Source organism: Cuculus canorus, chromosome 31 (genome assembly GCF_017976375.1).
Source record: "Cuculus canorus isolate bCucCan1 chromosome 31, bCucCan1.pri, whole genome shotgun sequence".
NCBI classification, from domain to species: Eukaryota; Metazoa; Chordata; class Aves; order Cuculiformes; family Cuculidae; genus Cuculus; species Cuculus canorus.
In genome coordinates this window covers 1,671,080-1,686,182 of record NC_071431.1, presented here as the reverse complement: position 1 = coordinate 1,686,182, position 15,103 = coordinate 1,671,080, and the positions used below count along the sequence as shown (strand labels likewise).

Sequence of the window (15,103 nt, the reverse complement as noted above, 5' to 3'; positions counted from 1 at the left end):
TTGGTGATGCCAAAGGCTCTGGCAATGCCAGGGGGGTGTTGGCAGTGCCGGAGGCTCTGGCAGCACCAGGGGAGGGATTTTAGCAGTGCCGGGGGGGCTCCAGCACTGCCAAGGGGGGGGGTTGGCAGTGCCAGGGGGCTCCGACACTTCCAGGGGGGAATCCAGCAGTGCCGGGGGGGGGACTCTGGCAATGCCAGGGGTGGGGAGGAGGGGGTGTTCAGCAGTGCCGGGGGGGGGGGGAACCGTCAGTGCCAGCTGGGGGGGGGCTACATCTGCTGGTGCCCGCGGAAACCAGGATGGAGAAACCTGCAGCTGCTTCCATACCGGCACCTGCCCTTCATCATGAAGTGCCGACAGACGGGGCGGCTCGGCAGCTCTGCGTGAGAGAAAACGGGGGGGGAGCGCGCGTCAGGGGCGCCCCGGCCCCACGGCGGCCCCACGGCGGCCCTGGGAGGGAGTGGCTGCTGTGGGGCTGGAGCCGGGGGTGGGGGGCAGCGGCAGAGCCTCGGCAGTGGGGCTGGCGAGGGGCACAACCCAGGCCCTGCCCCATAGCCGGGGGGGGGCGGCTGTGGCCCTTGAAGGGCTGATCATCTCTGGGGCAGCTGAGACACGGCGCCCCCGATCCCTGCCCCAGAGCCCCATGTGGGGCAGCTGTCTCTATGGGGCGGCTGTGCCTAAAGGGATGAGCCCCACGGCGTTCTTATCCCTGCCCCATAGCCTGGGGTGGGCTGAGCCCCATAGCACCCCAATCCCTGCCCTATAGCCCCGTGTGGGGCAGCTGCTGCTATGGGTCTGGCTCTGGCCGCGGGGCTGAGCCCCACAGCACCCCAATCCCTGCCCTATAGCCCCCATGTGGGGCTGGGCTGGTCCCCTCGATGAAGCTGTGGGGCAGCCCCATAGATGCTGAGCTGTTCCTCGCCTGGCAGCCGGGTTTAACCCCTCGCAGCCGGGTTTAACCCCTGGCAGCCCGGGTCCAGCCCCTGCCCTGAGCCGTCCCGCGGTTTTGGGGTGTAAAGGGGGGTCCCTGCACTCCAGCCACCCCCTGGGGAGGAGGGAGGGAGCGAGGGGAGAGGGTCTCCCCTTTGTGTCCCCCCCCCCTTCCCTCACAGCCCCATGGGGGGCCGTCGCCAGTCGGGTCCCCGTCCCCACGGCCCGGGGGGCTCGAGGGGTGGGAGGGGGTGAGGAGGGGGCTCCCCCCCCCGCCAGCGGGGCAGGAAGGGCTGGGGGCGCGGGGACGGGGCGCCCACGGGCCCCTCCCAGCCGGGCCCGGGCCCCCCCCAAGCCCAGGCCCCACAGCCGCCGCCCCCCCCCCCGCATTTACCTCCTCCGTGGCCCCCGCCGTGGCCGCGGGGGTGCTCGCCGGGGTGGCCTCTGCCACGATCACTGTGGCTTATGGGGGGCCCTCCCCTTGCGCCGCCATTTGGGGGGCCCCCGTTGCGCCCCCCCCCCTCCGCCACGGCACCGGTATGGGGGTTCGGCACTGCTACGGCCGCGGGGGCGGTGAAAGGGGCCCCCCCCGCGCATCCCACTGCCGTGGGGGCCACCTCGAAGCGACCCCCCCCCGTCTGGCGCGTCCCAAAACTCGTTGCCTCCACGTTGCGGGGGGGGTGGCCCCAAAAGACGGGGACCACCCGGCATCCCCGGGCCTGGTGGGAGACTGGGCCCCCCACCGCCGCCGCTGCCATGGGGTCCTGGGGGGGGGGGAACAGAGAGAGCGTGAGCGCCTGGCACCCCTGCGCTCCCCCCCCTTCTTCGTCCCTGTCCTCCCATCTCCTCCCATTCCTGCATGAGTGTCCCCCCATCCTCCTGTCCCCCCACTGTTCTGCTCTTTCTCCCTGCGATCCCCCGTTTTCATGTCCCCCCACCTTGTCCTGATGTCCCCTCCCATTCCCGTGTCCCTCACTGTCCCCACATCCCCCTCTTCGTCCCCTCTCTTTGTCCTAGTGGTCCCCCAATTCGTGTTCCCCATCTTTGTCCCCATGTCCAGTGTGTCCCCCCATGTTATCCCCATCACCCCTCTCTTTCTCTGCTGTCCTCCCATGTCCCCTCATGTCCCCTTTCTTTCTCTGGCGTCCCCCCATGTCCCCCCGTGTCACTCACCGGGCAGGGGTCCCCCCGGCGGGAAGTGCTGCATGCCCTTTGGGCCGGGCGGGAAGCCGTTGGCCATGGGGCCGGGGCCCAGCAAGCCGTGGGGCACTGTGGGGAGAGGGGGGGTCAGGACAGGGGGACCCCCACCCCTCAAGTCCCCCAGGGCCCCCCCCCAATTCCCCCTCTCCCACCCCGGCAGGGACAAGGCGTGGTGACACCCCCCTCCCCCCATGTCCCCAGCTCAAAGGGACACACAGCCCCCAGGTTCTCCCCTCCCTCAAAGGACAACAGGGGGTCCCCCAAGTGTCCCCAAACCCCACTGATCCCCCCGATGGTGTCCCCAGGCTGAGGGGACATCCCCAGTGTCCCCATTTCAAAGGGACCCACAGGGTTGGGGATGGGGGTGCTCAGAGCCACCCCTCCATGTCCCTATGGGGCAAAGGACAGCGTCACCAGTGTCCCCAAGTCCCTGTGGGGCAGAGGACGGTGTCCCCAGGGTGTCCCCAATCCAGGGGCACCCCCGTGTCACTGCCAGGGCAGGGGACAGTGTCCCAGGGTGTCGCCAATCCAGGGGCACCCCCGTGTCACTGCCAGGGCAGGGGACGGTGTCCCCAGGGTGTCTCCAATCTGTGAGTGCCCGGAATTCCCTGTCACGGCACTGCAGTGCCCCCAAGTGTCCCCTGAACTGTCCCCGAGCCAAAAGCAGACGCTCGCGTAGAGGACACTGTCACCACTATGTCCCCAAGCCCAGAGCACCCCGATGTCCCCACAGGGCAGGGGACAGAGCCCTCCTCGTGTCCCCATTTCTGTATCCCTGCCGGAGTCCTGTTGGTGTCCCCAAACCGAGAGCACTCCAATCTCCCTACCGGGGTGCTGGGCAGTGTCCCCAAATGTCCCCAAAAGCTGAGATTGGCACCACCCAAGCTCCTGGCAGCCCCCCCCACCCCACCCCGTGTCCCCAGCGGTGTCCCCGTGTCCCCTCACCTCCACCGGGTCCTGTGGGCTGCGGCTGTGCCTGCAGGTTCCCCAGCAGGTGCTTGATTTTGTCGGAATACTCCTGTTTCAGGAGGTCCTCGGCACTGTGGGGGCTCGGCCCACCCTGGGGACAGGGACAGCGGTCAGGGGGTTCCCTGTCCCTGGGTAACGTGGGGAGGGGGTTCCCCCTTTCTGGGGGCTCTGGGAGAGTTGGGGAGGGGGTGCCCCCATTCTGAGGTCTCTGGGGGAGGTGGTGGGAAGGGGGTTCCCCAGTTCTGGGGTCTCTGAGCTGGGAGGTTCCCCTGTTCCGGGGTCTCTGGGGGAGGCGGGGAGGGGATTTCCCCATTCTGGGGTCTCTGGGTGAGGCGGGCGGGGGGGTTCCCCCATTCAGGGGTCTTTGGGCAGAGGGTTCCCGAGTTCTGGGGTCTCTGGGGGTTCCCCCATTCTGGGGTCTCTGGGGCAGGCAAGGAGGAGGTTCCCCCACTTTGAGGTCTCTGGATTGGGAGGAGAGGGGTTTCCTCTGTTCTGTGGTCTCTGGATTGGGGGTTCCCCCAGTTCGGGGGTCTCTGGGAGAGATGGGGGATTCCCCAGTTCCAGGGTCTCTGCACGAGGCATGGGGGATTTCCCCATTCTAGGGTCTCTGGGCACGAGGTCCCCCAGTTCCAGGGTCCCTGGGGTAAGCGGGGATCCCCATTTCGGGGTCTCTGGGTGAGGCAAGGGGGTTTCCTCCATTCCGGGGTCCCTGGGGGAGGTGGGGATCCCTGTTTTGGGGTCTCTGGGTCAGGCAAGGGATCCCCGTTTTGGGGTCCCTGGGTGAGGCAAGGGGGTTTTCTCCATTCCAGGGTCCCTGGGGGAGGCAGGGGTCCCCGTTTCGGGGTCTCCCTTACCATGATGGAGGTGAGGATCTCCTGGACGTTGATGTTGGCGGCGGGCGCGGGGCCCTGGGGGCTCTTCCCGGCCCCGACGCTGCCCATGAGGTTGGCCAGAATGGGTGGCAGCTTGGCCCCAGCGCTGGCGTCGGCAGCGGGGGAGGCGGCGCTGGTATCCATGGTGTTGGGATACACCGCCTCCTCAGCTGAGCAGTCCTGGGGGGCACAAGGGACACGTTGGGGTGGTTTTTGGGGGCCACGAAGACACAGAAGACCAAAACGGCCCCCAATCGGCCCCGAAACGGCACTTACCTCATCCAGGGGGATCAACTTGGGGGGCAGCGGCTCGCACGATTCTAGATCGGGCTCGTGCGGGCTGTCAGGAACGCTGTTGGGGGGCAGAGGAAAAGGAGGGGCTCAGTGGATCCAGGGAATCCAGTGTCACCTTCTACCTCCCAGGGGATCCTCAGGGATTTGGAGCCCCAATAGCGAATTTCGACTCCAGAGCCTCAAAACCTGAGCGTTTGTTCCCCAAAGACTCCGGATCCCAAGTTTCAGAAACCTCCCTCCCTATTTCTGGATCCTCAGGGATCTCAGCGGATCTGTGCTTCTAAAACCTCCCTCCCTATTTCTAGATCCTTAGGGATTTCAGTGGATCTGGGCTTCAGAAACGTCCCTCCCCATTTCTGGATCCTTAGGGATCTCAGGGGACCCCTGACCCCCCCATCCAAATCCTCAGGGATGAGCTCTCCCCCTTCCAACCCCCGAAGATCCCAGAGGATCTGGGCTCCAGACCAGGGATCTAGGACCCAAAATTCACCCCCCAGCTCTCAATCTTTGGGGATCTGGGCTCCAAATTCCCTCCGGATCCACAGAGAGCCCAATCCCAAGGGATCCAGACTCCAACACTGCGTCTGCCCAGCCCTGGATCCCTGTGGATCCTCCCACAAGGAGGACCCTCCAACCCCACCAATCCCAACTTCCCGCGGCAGATCCACAGGGATCCCCCCAAGTGGCAGATCCCAAGGGATCGCAGGGATCTCAGCTCCAGGCTCATCCTTCAGCACAAGGATTGCATGTGCCTGATCCCAGGGAATCCCCAGACCCCGGTGAGTGGATCCAGAGGCTCTGGGTCCTCAGGGATCCCAGCTGCCGTGCACCAGCTCCACCCAGGACACCCCTGCGGATCCTCGCACCGGGAAGGATTCACCCTGTTAAGCCTTGGGAAGGGGATCAGGGCACCACCCTGATCCAAGGGATCCAAGGGAACTCTAGGGACTCCCCACCCTGATCCAAGGGATCTCTGGGGACCCCCACCCTGATGCAGGGGATCCCTTGAGGGATTCGCCTCTCCTTGCAAGGCAAGAGGGACTCCACGGCTCCAAATCCGGCGTCAAGAGCGTGCTCTTCCCCAGGGATCCCGTGGGAATCCGCTCACCTTTCCTTGGACAGGAAGATCTCCTGTAGGATCCCCTTCTCACGCTCGGCCTGCGTGAAGCGCTCACGGCTGCCGCTGCCCGGCACGACGAGGGGTGCGGGGAGATCGAGGAGCCGGGGATAAACCCACGGCACCTTCTCCTCCATGGCGTCGTGGCTGAGGCGCCGCGCTGTCTCAAACGCCTCCCGGTCCTTCAGCATCTCCCGCTTGGCCGCTTCGCCAAAATCCTTGATCTTGTTGACGTTCACTGCCGGGGAAAACAGCGGCGTCACCCCCAGATCCCGGGAAGGTGGCAGGGAGGGGGGAAGGCACGGGGCTCACCTCGTTCTGTCTCATCCAGTTCGAAGTAGAAGTATTCGCGGAGCTTCCCTTCCTCGGGCCAGCTCACTGTCTTCTTCTTCCGGGCTTTCTTGGCCATCGGCCCGCTCTCCAATGGGTTTTCCATGGATCTGACGTCCATGCTGTTCTCGGCCAAGCCTGTGGGAGGAACCAGGGGGCTCAGCTCCCACTGTAACCCCTGCCGCCGCTGTTTCCCCTTCCAACTTATCCTCCTTGACTCACAAAACTCCATCGGCTCTGGCACCTCCACGGCTGGCACCGGCGTGCCAGGACGCTCCGTCTCCATCACCTCCACCGCAGCGCTGGGCTCCGGGGAGGAGGGTTTGGCCGAAGTGGCTTCGGTGGGCGGCTTCCCCTCGAAGGGACTGGGCTGAGGGGCAAAGAGAGGCTGTTGGGGGGCGTTCGGGATCGGGGGGGACCCCACTGTCCCGAGAGGCGCCCCCCTCACCTTGGTGGCTGTTGGGGACAGTACCTTCTTCTTCTTCTTGATTTTGATGCCGGGGACGGGAGCAGAGTTGAGGGCGTCCAGGAAGCCGAGGCCTTCCATGGCTGCGGTAAGGGGGGAAGCGTCACCAAAACCCCCCAGACTGATCCCAAAACAGAGCCCAAAACCACCCAGATTGTCCCCAACTAAGGTACCCAAAGTGTGTCCCCCAAAAAGACACGAGTCGCCCCAAAAAAGGACACAAATTGCCTGAAAAGGACATCCATCACCCAAAAGGGACACGGATCGGCCCCGAAAAGGGATACAGATTGGCCCTGAATGTGGGACACGAATCAACTCCAAAAAGGGACACAAATCAGCCCAAAAAGGGACTCGGATCAGCCCCAAAAAGGGACTCGGATCGGCCCCAAAAAGGGACCTAAGTCGCCCAGAAAGGACCTAAATTGCCTGAAAAGGACCCAAATGGCCCTCAAGCGAGGGCGTTCAGGAATGTCCCCTTGGCTGTGGGAGGGGGGAGGTGCCACCCAACCCCCCCAGATGATCCCCAAAACCAGCACCCAGGTGGCACCCAAACCCACTCAAATTGAACCCCAAAAGGACCTAAAATGGCACCCAAAGCATGTTCCAAAATGGCACCCAGGTGCCACTCAAAAGTGCCCCCCAAGAAGGGCCCAAATCACTCCCTGAAAGAACCCAAATTGTCCCCAAGGCTCCTCAAAATGCCCCCCAAGGGCCCCCCAAAGGCTCCACTCACGCTGAGGGGGAATGATCTTCACTTTGATCTCCTTGGCGGCATTGGGCGCCGTGTTGAGCGGTTTATATTTCTTCTCGGCTGGAGCAGCCTCTCCAGACAACACCGAGACGCTGTGGAGCAGTAACACGTCAGAAAGACCCCAAAACCAGACCCCAGACCCCCCCAAATCGGATCAGAGTTCCCTAAAAGGAGCCCCAAGACACCCAAAATGGCTCTAAGATGCCGCAAAGCCATCCCCAGATCCCCCAAAGCAGCCTCAAATCTCCCAAAACAGCTCTAAGGCCCCCCCAAAAGTCACCTCCAGATCCCTAAGAGCTGCTCTGAGCCCACCAAAGCTGCCTCCAGCCTCACAAAAGTGGCTCCAAGGACCCAAGAGTGGCTCCAGGCCCTCCAAAATAGGCTCCAAGGATCCAAGAGCGGGTTCAAGCTCTCTAAAATAGGCTCCAAGACCTCTTAAAGCTGCCCCAAGACCCCCAAAAGTGGCTTCAAGAACGCAGGAGTGTGTTCAAGCCCCCCAAATTGGCTCCAAGGCCCCCAAAAGCAGCTCCAAGACCTGCAAAAGCTGCCCCCAGACCCTCAACAGCAGCTCAAGACTCCTCATCTCCATCCCCAACTCACTTTTGCCTCTTGACGGGCATTGGTTTCAGGCCGTATTTATCAGCGCCCGAAGCAGAGCTCATTTTCTTTGCAGGCGCTGACGAAGGTGTCTCCATCTCCAGACCTGTTTTGGAGGGGGGAATCGCTGTCAGTCTGTCCCCTTGCAGCATCCCAGGAGCGACCGCACCCTTCAAGTTCCCCCAAATCCCCAAAACAGCCCCAAAACACTGCGCAGCCGGAGGAGGAATTACCAGTGGAGCGGAACTTGGCATGGCTGGGCGCCGTGGTGCGCAGAGATTTGGGTTTCTCCCGCTTCTTCTCTGGCACCTCCTCGGCTTTAGCCTCAGCTTTGGTTTCTTGGGGTTTCTCTTGGACAACCGTTTTGCTTTTGGTTTCCTCTTTTCGTCTCTTTCTGTCACGTTCTGGAGGGATGAAAGAGAGGGGGGAAAAAGGGTGAGACGGTGGTGGAGGACAGAGGTGGGGGGAGAAGAGGGGCGTAGAGGGGGGGCTCACCAGCGGGCTGGACGCTGCTCTGGGAACGGATGACACCCATCCAGTCACTGACGAGGATGGCAGCAAGTTGGCGCAGCTCTGCAGGAGAGAAGGGGTTAAAATAGGGGGCTGGGGGAAGTTGGGGGGTTCTTTTGGGGGATCTGAAGGGTGTTTGTTTTAGGGGTGCTCACCTTCATTGTCACGCGATTTGCTGAGCTGTTTCACCAGCTTGGCTGTGTTGTTCTGGAAAAGGGGAGATGGGGGTGAGAGGTGAGGGGGGCAAAAGGCATTTAAGGGAACCCAAACTCCACCTGGGTGACCCAAAAGTCACCTCAGGGAACCCAAGTGTCATCGAAGAAGGCTCAAAAGTCACTCTGGCGACACAAAAAACACCCGAAGAAGATGCAAAAGCCATCTCGGTGGGGACACAAGCCACCCATGAGGGACTGAAAAGCTACCCCGGAGGACATAGCAGCCCCCCAGGAGACAAAAGCACCCAAGGGGACCTAAGAGTCACCTTAGGGGACCCTAAAAGTCCCCAAGGTGACCCAAAAGCCCCCCCAGGTGACTCAAAAGCCATCCCAGAGAGAGAAAAGCCACAGCAGGAGGACACAAAGATCACCCAAAGCGATCCAAAGCCACTCAAGGGGACCCGAAAACCACCTCATGGAGACAAAAGGCCCCCACACAACCCAAAAACCACACAGGAGGACACGAGAAACACCTGAAGGGACCCAAAAGCTACTCAAAAGGGACTCGAGCCAGCCCAGGGACTCAAAAGCCACCTTCAGGGACATAACAGCCCTGCTGGAAACCCAAAAGCCACTCAAGGGAGACAAAAGCCACCCTGGGAGGACATAAAAATCAGCAAGGGGATCAAAAGCAACTCAAAGTGACCCAAAAGCCCCTTTCAGGACACAAAAGCCACTTATGCAGACAGAAAGCTCCCACATGACCCAAAAGCCATCTTGTGGGACACAAAAACCACGCAGAAAGACATAAGAAATCACTCAAGGGGACCCAAAAGCCACCTTGGGGGGAGACAAAAACCTGCCAAGTGACACAAAAGCTACAGTGAGGACACAAAAGCTACCCGCGAGGACATAAAAATCACCCAGGGAGACCCAAACAGCTCCCTAAGGGGATCAAAGTCCCTTCTGGGGACATAAATGCCACCTCAGGGAGACCTAAAAGCCACTAGAGGGACACAAAAGCCACCTCAAAGAGACAAAAGCCACTTGGGAGGACCCAAACATCAACCAAAGGGACTCGAAAATCAGCCTGGGGACCCAAAAACCCATCCAAGAGAACAAAAAAACCCACTCATGGGGACCCAAAAGCCGCACTGGGGGGCAGACAGGGAGGTTAACCCCAACCTGTTTGAGGTGATCCACGGTGAGTGGCAAGTGCTGCAGGGTAAGGAGGATCTGCTGCAGGAAGGCGACGTTGTTGGAGGCTTTGGCAGCCGTCAGCCAGGTGTTGAGCAGCTTGTAGCCTCCTATCCGGATAAACCTGGGTGGGAGAGAGGGAAATCCATCAGGATCCGGCCAGGCCGGGGCGATTTACCCCCCAAAAAACTCCCCCAGATCCCGTCCCGCGCCGCTCGTACTTGGCCAGGATGTCCTGCGACCGTGTTTGCATCAGGATGTTCAGGTAGATGCAGCGACTCACAAGCTTCTGCGCATCCTTCATCAAGCTGGTTAACGAGAAATGAGGCGTTAGAGCCCCCCCAAAACACCGCGGTGACATTAGGGGGGACGGGACATGAGACAGGGGACTTTTTTGGGGGGACTCACTTGAAGATTTTGGAGATGCTGTCCATGTTCTTGACCTCGCCATCGTGGCCAAGGAAGCAATCCAAGCCCTTCAGGAGCTCTTTGGGGTCAATCGGGCCGGAGCCCATGGCAGAAATACCCTTCTAGGATTGGGAAAAGGAGGAGAAGGGGGGTTAGGACAGTGGTGACAACACCCTGTGCCCCCCCAAAACCCCCTACATCCCCACCAGCCCCTTGTCCCCTCCCCACTCCCCAATTCCCATCCCTTTCCAAAGGCTGACGATGCCAAACAAACATTTTTCAACCCCAAAATGGGAGGAATCGCCCCCAAAATGCAGCTATTGTGAGGAGGGGGGGTCCAGGGGGACCCCCAAGGGACACTAAGGGGGGGGGGGTCTCACCACCCCCCCGCCGAGGTGACAAAGTGGACCCTTGTTCGTGTTTCCCAGGGGGACAAGGACAAGGATTCGGGGTGACATCGGACGCAGCACGAGGGTCGACGGGTGCACAGCAGCCCCATATTTCACCACACACAGTTCTACCTCCAGGATTAATTAACGAGTCGGTGCTTAACGAGGCGCAGAGGTGACAAACGCATTGGACGGCGGCTCAAGGGTGAGGGGGACAGGGATGACGGCGCAAGATTTAGGGGTGTCACCCCCACAATACAGGCTGCAATTAAATCCATGAATTAATCACCATTGCCTATTAATTAGGTAACTAATAATTAAAGCCAGCACCCCAATAATAACCCGACGCCCATCAGGTCCTTGACCCTGATCCAGCCTGACCGGCCAAGGAGGATTTCAGCCTCCTGACGTCAATCAGCTTCTTAATTACTACTAATTAGAAGCTTCTGCGGCTTAATTACGCCCCAGTTTTGCTAACAAAGGCGGCAGCTGCGAGGATCTGGGCTGCTTTTTCTTTGGGGGGGTGAAAACATCCCCCAAATGACCCCATTTTGGAGAAGAAGGGTGAAAAAAGCCCCCAAAATACCAATTTTTTTTTTTTTTGGGGGGGGGGGCAGCACTCAGCCCCCATTTTCTCCTCACGGTGAAGATTTAAGAAGCCAAAACTTCGTTAAGTTCCCCCTTTAAGGTTGATTAAAGGATACAGGCGGCAGAGCCCCCCCTTTCCCATTTTCTGGGGGGTATTTTTTGGGGGGGTCAGCGAGCCAGGCAGCAGCCGCCCCTCTGAAACGACACAAAAGCAAATTAATTCCAGCACAAACCCCCCCAAAATATCCCCCTCCCTCAAAAAAAACCCCACAAAAACCACAATTAAAAGCCATGAGGGCAATAGATTTTACCCCAAATTGGCCTTTTTGGAAGCACAAAGTCCTCTGCAACCTTTGACCCCCCCCGTGGGATGAGCCTTGTGGTTAATGGGGGACACAAAGGGGGGGTACACGAACCCCCCCATGAATTTGGGGAGGTTCCCCTTCATTTTGTGGTCGCCCTTCCCTTTTTTGGGGGGGTTCACAGAGAAGCAAAGTGACCCAACAGCCCCATAGTGGGGGTGATGGCGCTCAAATACCACGAGGGGGTGGTTAAAGGGGTTTGGGGGGGACCCCAAAAAGCCCAAAGCCCCCCAACATTCCCCCCCCTCCCCGAGGGGTAAAAGCAAATCACCTGGGGAGGGTGGAGGGCATCCCCCATTTTAGGGGAGGGGGTACCCCAGCTTTGCCTGGCCCTGCCAGCAATGGCCAAGCAAGGCCTGACCCCCCGACACACATTTGGACACCGGTTTTGCTCATTTTTCCCCCATAAAACAGCTTTTTGGGGGACAAAAGCCCATTTTTGGCAAACGGGGGGGGGGTCACAGACCCTGAAACCACAGGTGAAGGGGGGGCTACAACTTGTGTCCCCCCCAAAAATGGGAAATGCTACCACTGGGCACAGCACTGGGAAGCAAAAGGCTTAATTTGGGAGGAAATGAACTAAAAAATTAATCAATTTGTTGCTAAAATTCATTATTTTGATTAAATCCTTCCGCTTTTCACCCAAATCCTTCAGATTTGGGTGTCGAGCGGTTGGCCGGAGCGAGGAGAGGAGGGGGGATAAAAATAACCCAAGCTCCCAACCCAGCGCAGCGTCCGCATGCACCGGGAAGATGGATGGGAAGAGGGAAAAAAAAAAACCAAAAAAAAAACCCCAAAAATAAACCAAAAAAAAGGGAGATTTTTGGGTTTTTTTGGTAATTAAAAAATCCGATTGAAATGAAGGTTGTGAAATGTAATTAAGACCAGAAAGGTTTTGTTGCTTACCGGGCGGATTGCAGTTGTTCCCCTCCCTTTTGCTGAGGTAAAACCAAGTTCCCTTCGCTTCCTAAGCCTGCACCTCTGCACTGCCAAAACGGGGCAAATTCAGGGTAAATCGGTAAAAAAAAAAATTAACGAGCGAGGTTTTTGGGGGTGCGCCCCCTCCAAAAAGCAGAGGGGTTTTTTTTTGGGGGGGGGGGAGGAAAGCCCAGTGATAGCATTGCCCTGTCACGATAAATTCAAGATTAAATTCCTCGCGGATGTTGAATGATTTTTTCCCTACGAACCCTAAAAAATAGAGAAAAGGGGAAAAAGGGTAAAAAAATTATAAAAATTCAACCGAATCCTGGTTTGGTTTTGAGGAGGAGGAAAAAAGGGGATTTTTGGCAGAACCAAAGGAAGCAGCGGGATCGCTCTACGGCAACGGGAGCCTGCGGACGAAAGCCGAGGGGGGGGGGTTGGTTAAAGTGGGGTTCGGGGGGGGTTTCATTGGGATTTGGGGGGATTCAGGGGACCCCAGCGGAGCGCGGTGGGAGGGGTTTGCCGGTTGCATCAGCCGTTGGCGAGGCCAGGCGCCATCTTAGAAGCCGACAAAAATCAACCAAAAATTGTTTTTTGGTTTTTTTTTTATACTTTGGGGGGGGTGGGGGGGGCCACATACACACGACACAGATATCAAAGCGAAATCAAACGACCCCCCCCTCAACCTCTGCCACCGCGCGACCTCGACGCCAATTAACAGCGATTAAATCCGACGGGATTCACGATTCGCGACACCCACCACCACCATCACCACCACCCACCCCCCTTTCACCGAACACAAAAAAAGGGGCTGCAGAGCTGCCCCCCCTAAAACCTGCAATGAAATAAATAACATCAAAATATTGAAGGGGGGGGAAAAAAAGGGAGGGGGAAGAAGAAAAATGACTTTTAAAGGTGAAAAACTAGAAGACAAAGCGCGAGCGAGCGGCTGCGCCATCTTGGCCCTGGAGCTCCGCGGCCGCATTATTTTTTGGGGGTGACAGAGGGGGGGAATTTGGTTGTATTTTTTTTTAAAGCCTGACTTTTTGCTTGAAAAAAAAAGCATTTTTTGTTTTTTGGGTAAAGCCAAGCCTGCCTCGCAAGCTTTATTGCTAAACCCCCCCCTCCCCAGCATTTCCTCTGCACAAAACAGTCCTAAAATGGCACCTAAAAAATAAAAATATAAAATAAATCATTGTTTGAACATCGAATCGCCCCGAACCGCCCCAGATCCGCTGCGTTTCCAGAGCCGCCCCGCAATCTTTATGTACAGATTGCTCGCTCGGGTTTCTCCCCCCCCTCCCCACCACCACCATCAGCCCTCAACTCCCCCCCCCCCCCCCAAATTTTCCATCTCCCCCCTCCCCGCCAAAACCAAGCGATTTTGGGTATTTTGTTGATTTTTTTGTGGGTCCCTTTTGGGTTTTGCGTGAGAGCTCACCGACCCACCGGCTCCCACACCTTGTTTCTGAACAAAATACCCCCAAATTCCACGTTTTAACCACCTTGCAGCAAAGCCTACGTCCTCCTCAAGCACACTCGGGGCTCTTCCTCCCATTTTTTGCTCTTTTGAGTACAAATAAAGGAGTTTTCGGTAAAGGGAGTGGGGATTGGGTTTGTTTTTTTGAGGGGAATTCAGCTGGTTGAAAATTCAACACTTACTATCCAACAATTTTTCTCGCCGACAGCACTTCAAGGTTTGGATTTTGGTATTGGTGGTGGTGTCAGAGCGAAAAAACAATTGGTTTTGGTCATGGGTTTAAAAAAACGCAGCACTTTTTTTTGGGTTTTTTGTTTGCAGCTTGATGGGGTTTTCTAAGTGGTTTGTTTTGTTGGTTTTTTTTTTTTTTTGCCCTAAAAGGGTGAGTTTTTTTCGAGCTAAATGATGGAAAAAAAAAAAGGATTTAAAAAGCTGCTTTTTTTTTTGTTTAAAAAAAAAAAGGGATTTCTGCCTTTGTTTTCTGGGGACAAAGAAGAGGGAGAATATGTTTTGAGAGTGGCAGTTTCCTTCGAGTTTGGAACGGCTTCCAAGGACAGTCCAAAGGACGGAGGCTGCGCTGACGGCTCTTCCACAGCACCGGGAAAGGGGGGGAAGAAAACGTGTCCTTCCCCCCCTTTTGTCTTTGTTGGTTTTTTTTGTTTGTTGGTTTTTTTTTTTGGTATATTTCTGTATGGGTTTTTGTATTGTTTTGTATGATATGGTTTTGTCTGCTTTGTTATTTTCTCGTTGCAAAGGCGACGGCGTCTCTCTCGAAAAGAGCGACCACAAACCTGGAGCGGGGGAAAAAAAAAAAAAGGAACAAAAACGGAAAAAAAAATAAATAAAATAAAATCAACAAAAGAGAAACGGGAGGGGGGGGGTCACAAAAAATAAATTAAAATAATGGGAACGAAAAATTAGAAGCAAAGAAGAAAAGACACGAAATGATTAACAGCCGTGATCCCCGGGAAGAATTTAAGTCTTGAAAGGGAAGTGGGGAAAGAATAAAAAGCCAATAAATCGCCCTTGCGGGGGGGGGTCGGGGGGGGGTGTCGGTTTCTCCTCACCGCACCGCGGAGGAAAAAGGCGAAGGGCGCGGCCCCCCGGCAACAGGGAAGGGAAAAGGTGGGCCTTAGTGTTATTAAAGGCCTCCTTAGAGCCTTTAAAAGAGGAAAAAATTGGGGTTGAAGGGCGTTTTCCCCCCCCGCCCGCCCCGCGCCGCAGCGAGCGCTCCTTACTCACCTACGTCAGCCTAGAGAGTGGCACCAGGGGCAAGGGGACGCGGCCTTTTATAGGGTGCCCCGCCCTGCACGCGCGCGTCACGGAGCGTGACTGCCCCCCCCCCGCCCTTCAGGGCCTCAGGCCGCTCTGCGCGTGCGCAACTGCCCCCGCTCGCACCGCCTCGCGCGGCCCTGCGCGTGCGCGCCCGCTATTGTCTATGGGGAGCCCGCGTGGCGCAGTTTTTATTGAGGGGGTGGGGGTGGGAAAAACGGCGGCGTTTGCGCATGCGCGAGGGGAGCCCGCGCATTTGGGACGGGGGTGTCTGCGCTTGTAAGAGCAGGCTGCGCAT

General features: G+C 57.9%; 1 protein-coding gene across 4 annotated transcripts; it reads right to left on the bottom strand.

Moving 5' to 3' along the window:
- Positions 1-237: 237 nt before the first annotated feature.
- PPP1R10 (protein phosphatase 1 regulatory subunit 10) lies at positions 238-14,877 on the bottom strand. Of its 4 annotated transcripts, none has more exons than XM_054052046.1 (20): positions 14,776-14,877; positions 13,716-14,324; positions 9,794-9,915; positions 9,607-9,693; positions 9,374-9,509; positions 8,189-8,240; positions 8,019-8,096; positions 7,757-7,927; positions 7,527-7,629; positions 6,909-7,018; positions 6,182-6,258; positions 5,932-6,097; positions 5,692-5,847; positions 5,371-5,617; positions 4,245-4,320; positions 3,951-4,148; positions 3,073-3,187; positions 2,101-2,196; positions 1,322-1,691; positions 238-376 (listed from the first exon to the last, which is right to left on the bottom strand). In XM_054052046.1, the coding sequence occupies exons 3-19, from the start codon at positions 9,898-9,900 to the stop codon at positions 1,381-1,383; spliced, it is 2,286 nt and encodes a 761-aa protein (XP_053908021.1). In that variant the 5' UTR covers positions 9,901-9,915; positions 13,716-14,324; positions 14,776-14,877; the 3' UTR covers positions 238-376; positions 1,322-1,380. The 4 variants fall into 4 exon arrangements, with proteins under 4 accessions (XP_053908021.1, XP_053908022.1, XP_053908020.1 ...); XM_054052047.1 differs by having other exon boundaries at positions 239-376; positions 5,932-6,079; XM_054052044.1 differs by having other exon boundaries at positions 240-376; positions 5,932-6,079; positions 6,158-6,258.
- Between the last annotated feature and the right edge of the window lie 226 nt (positions 14,878-15,103).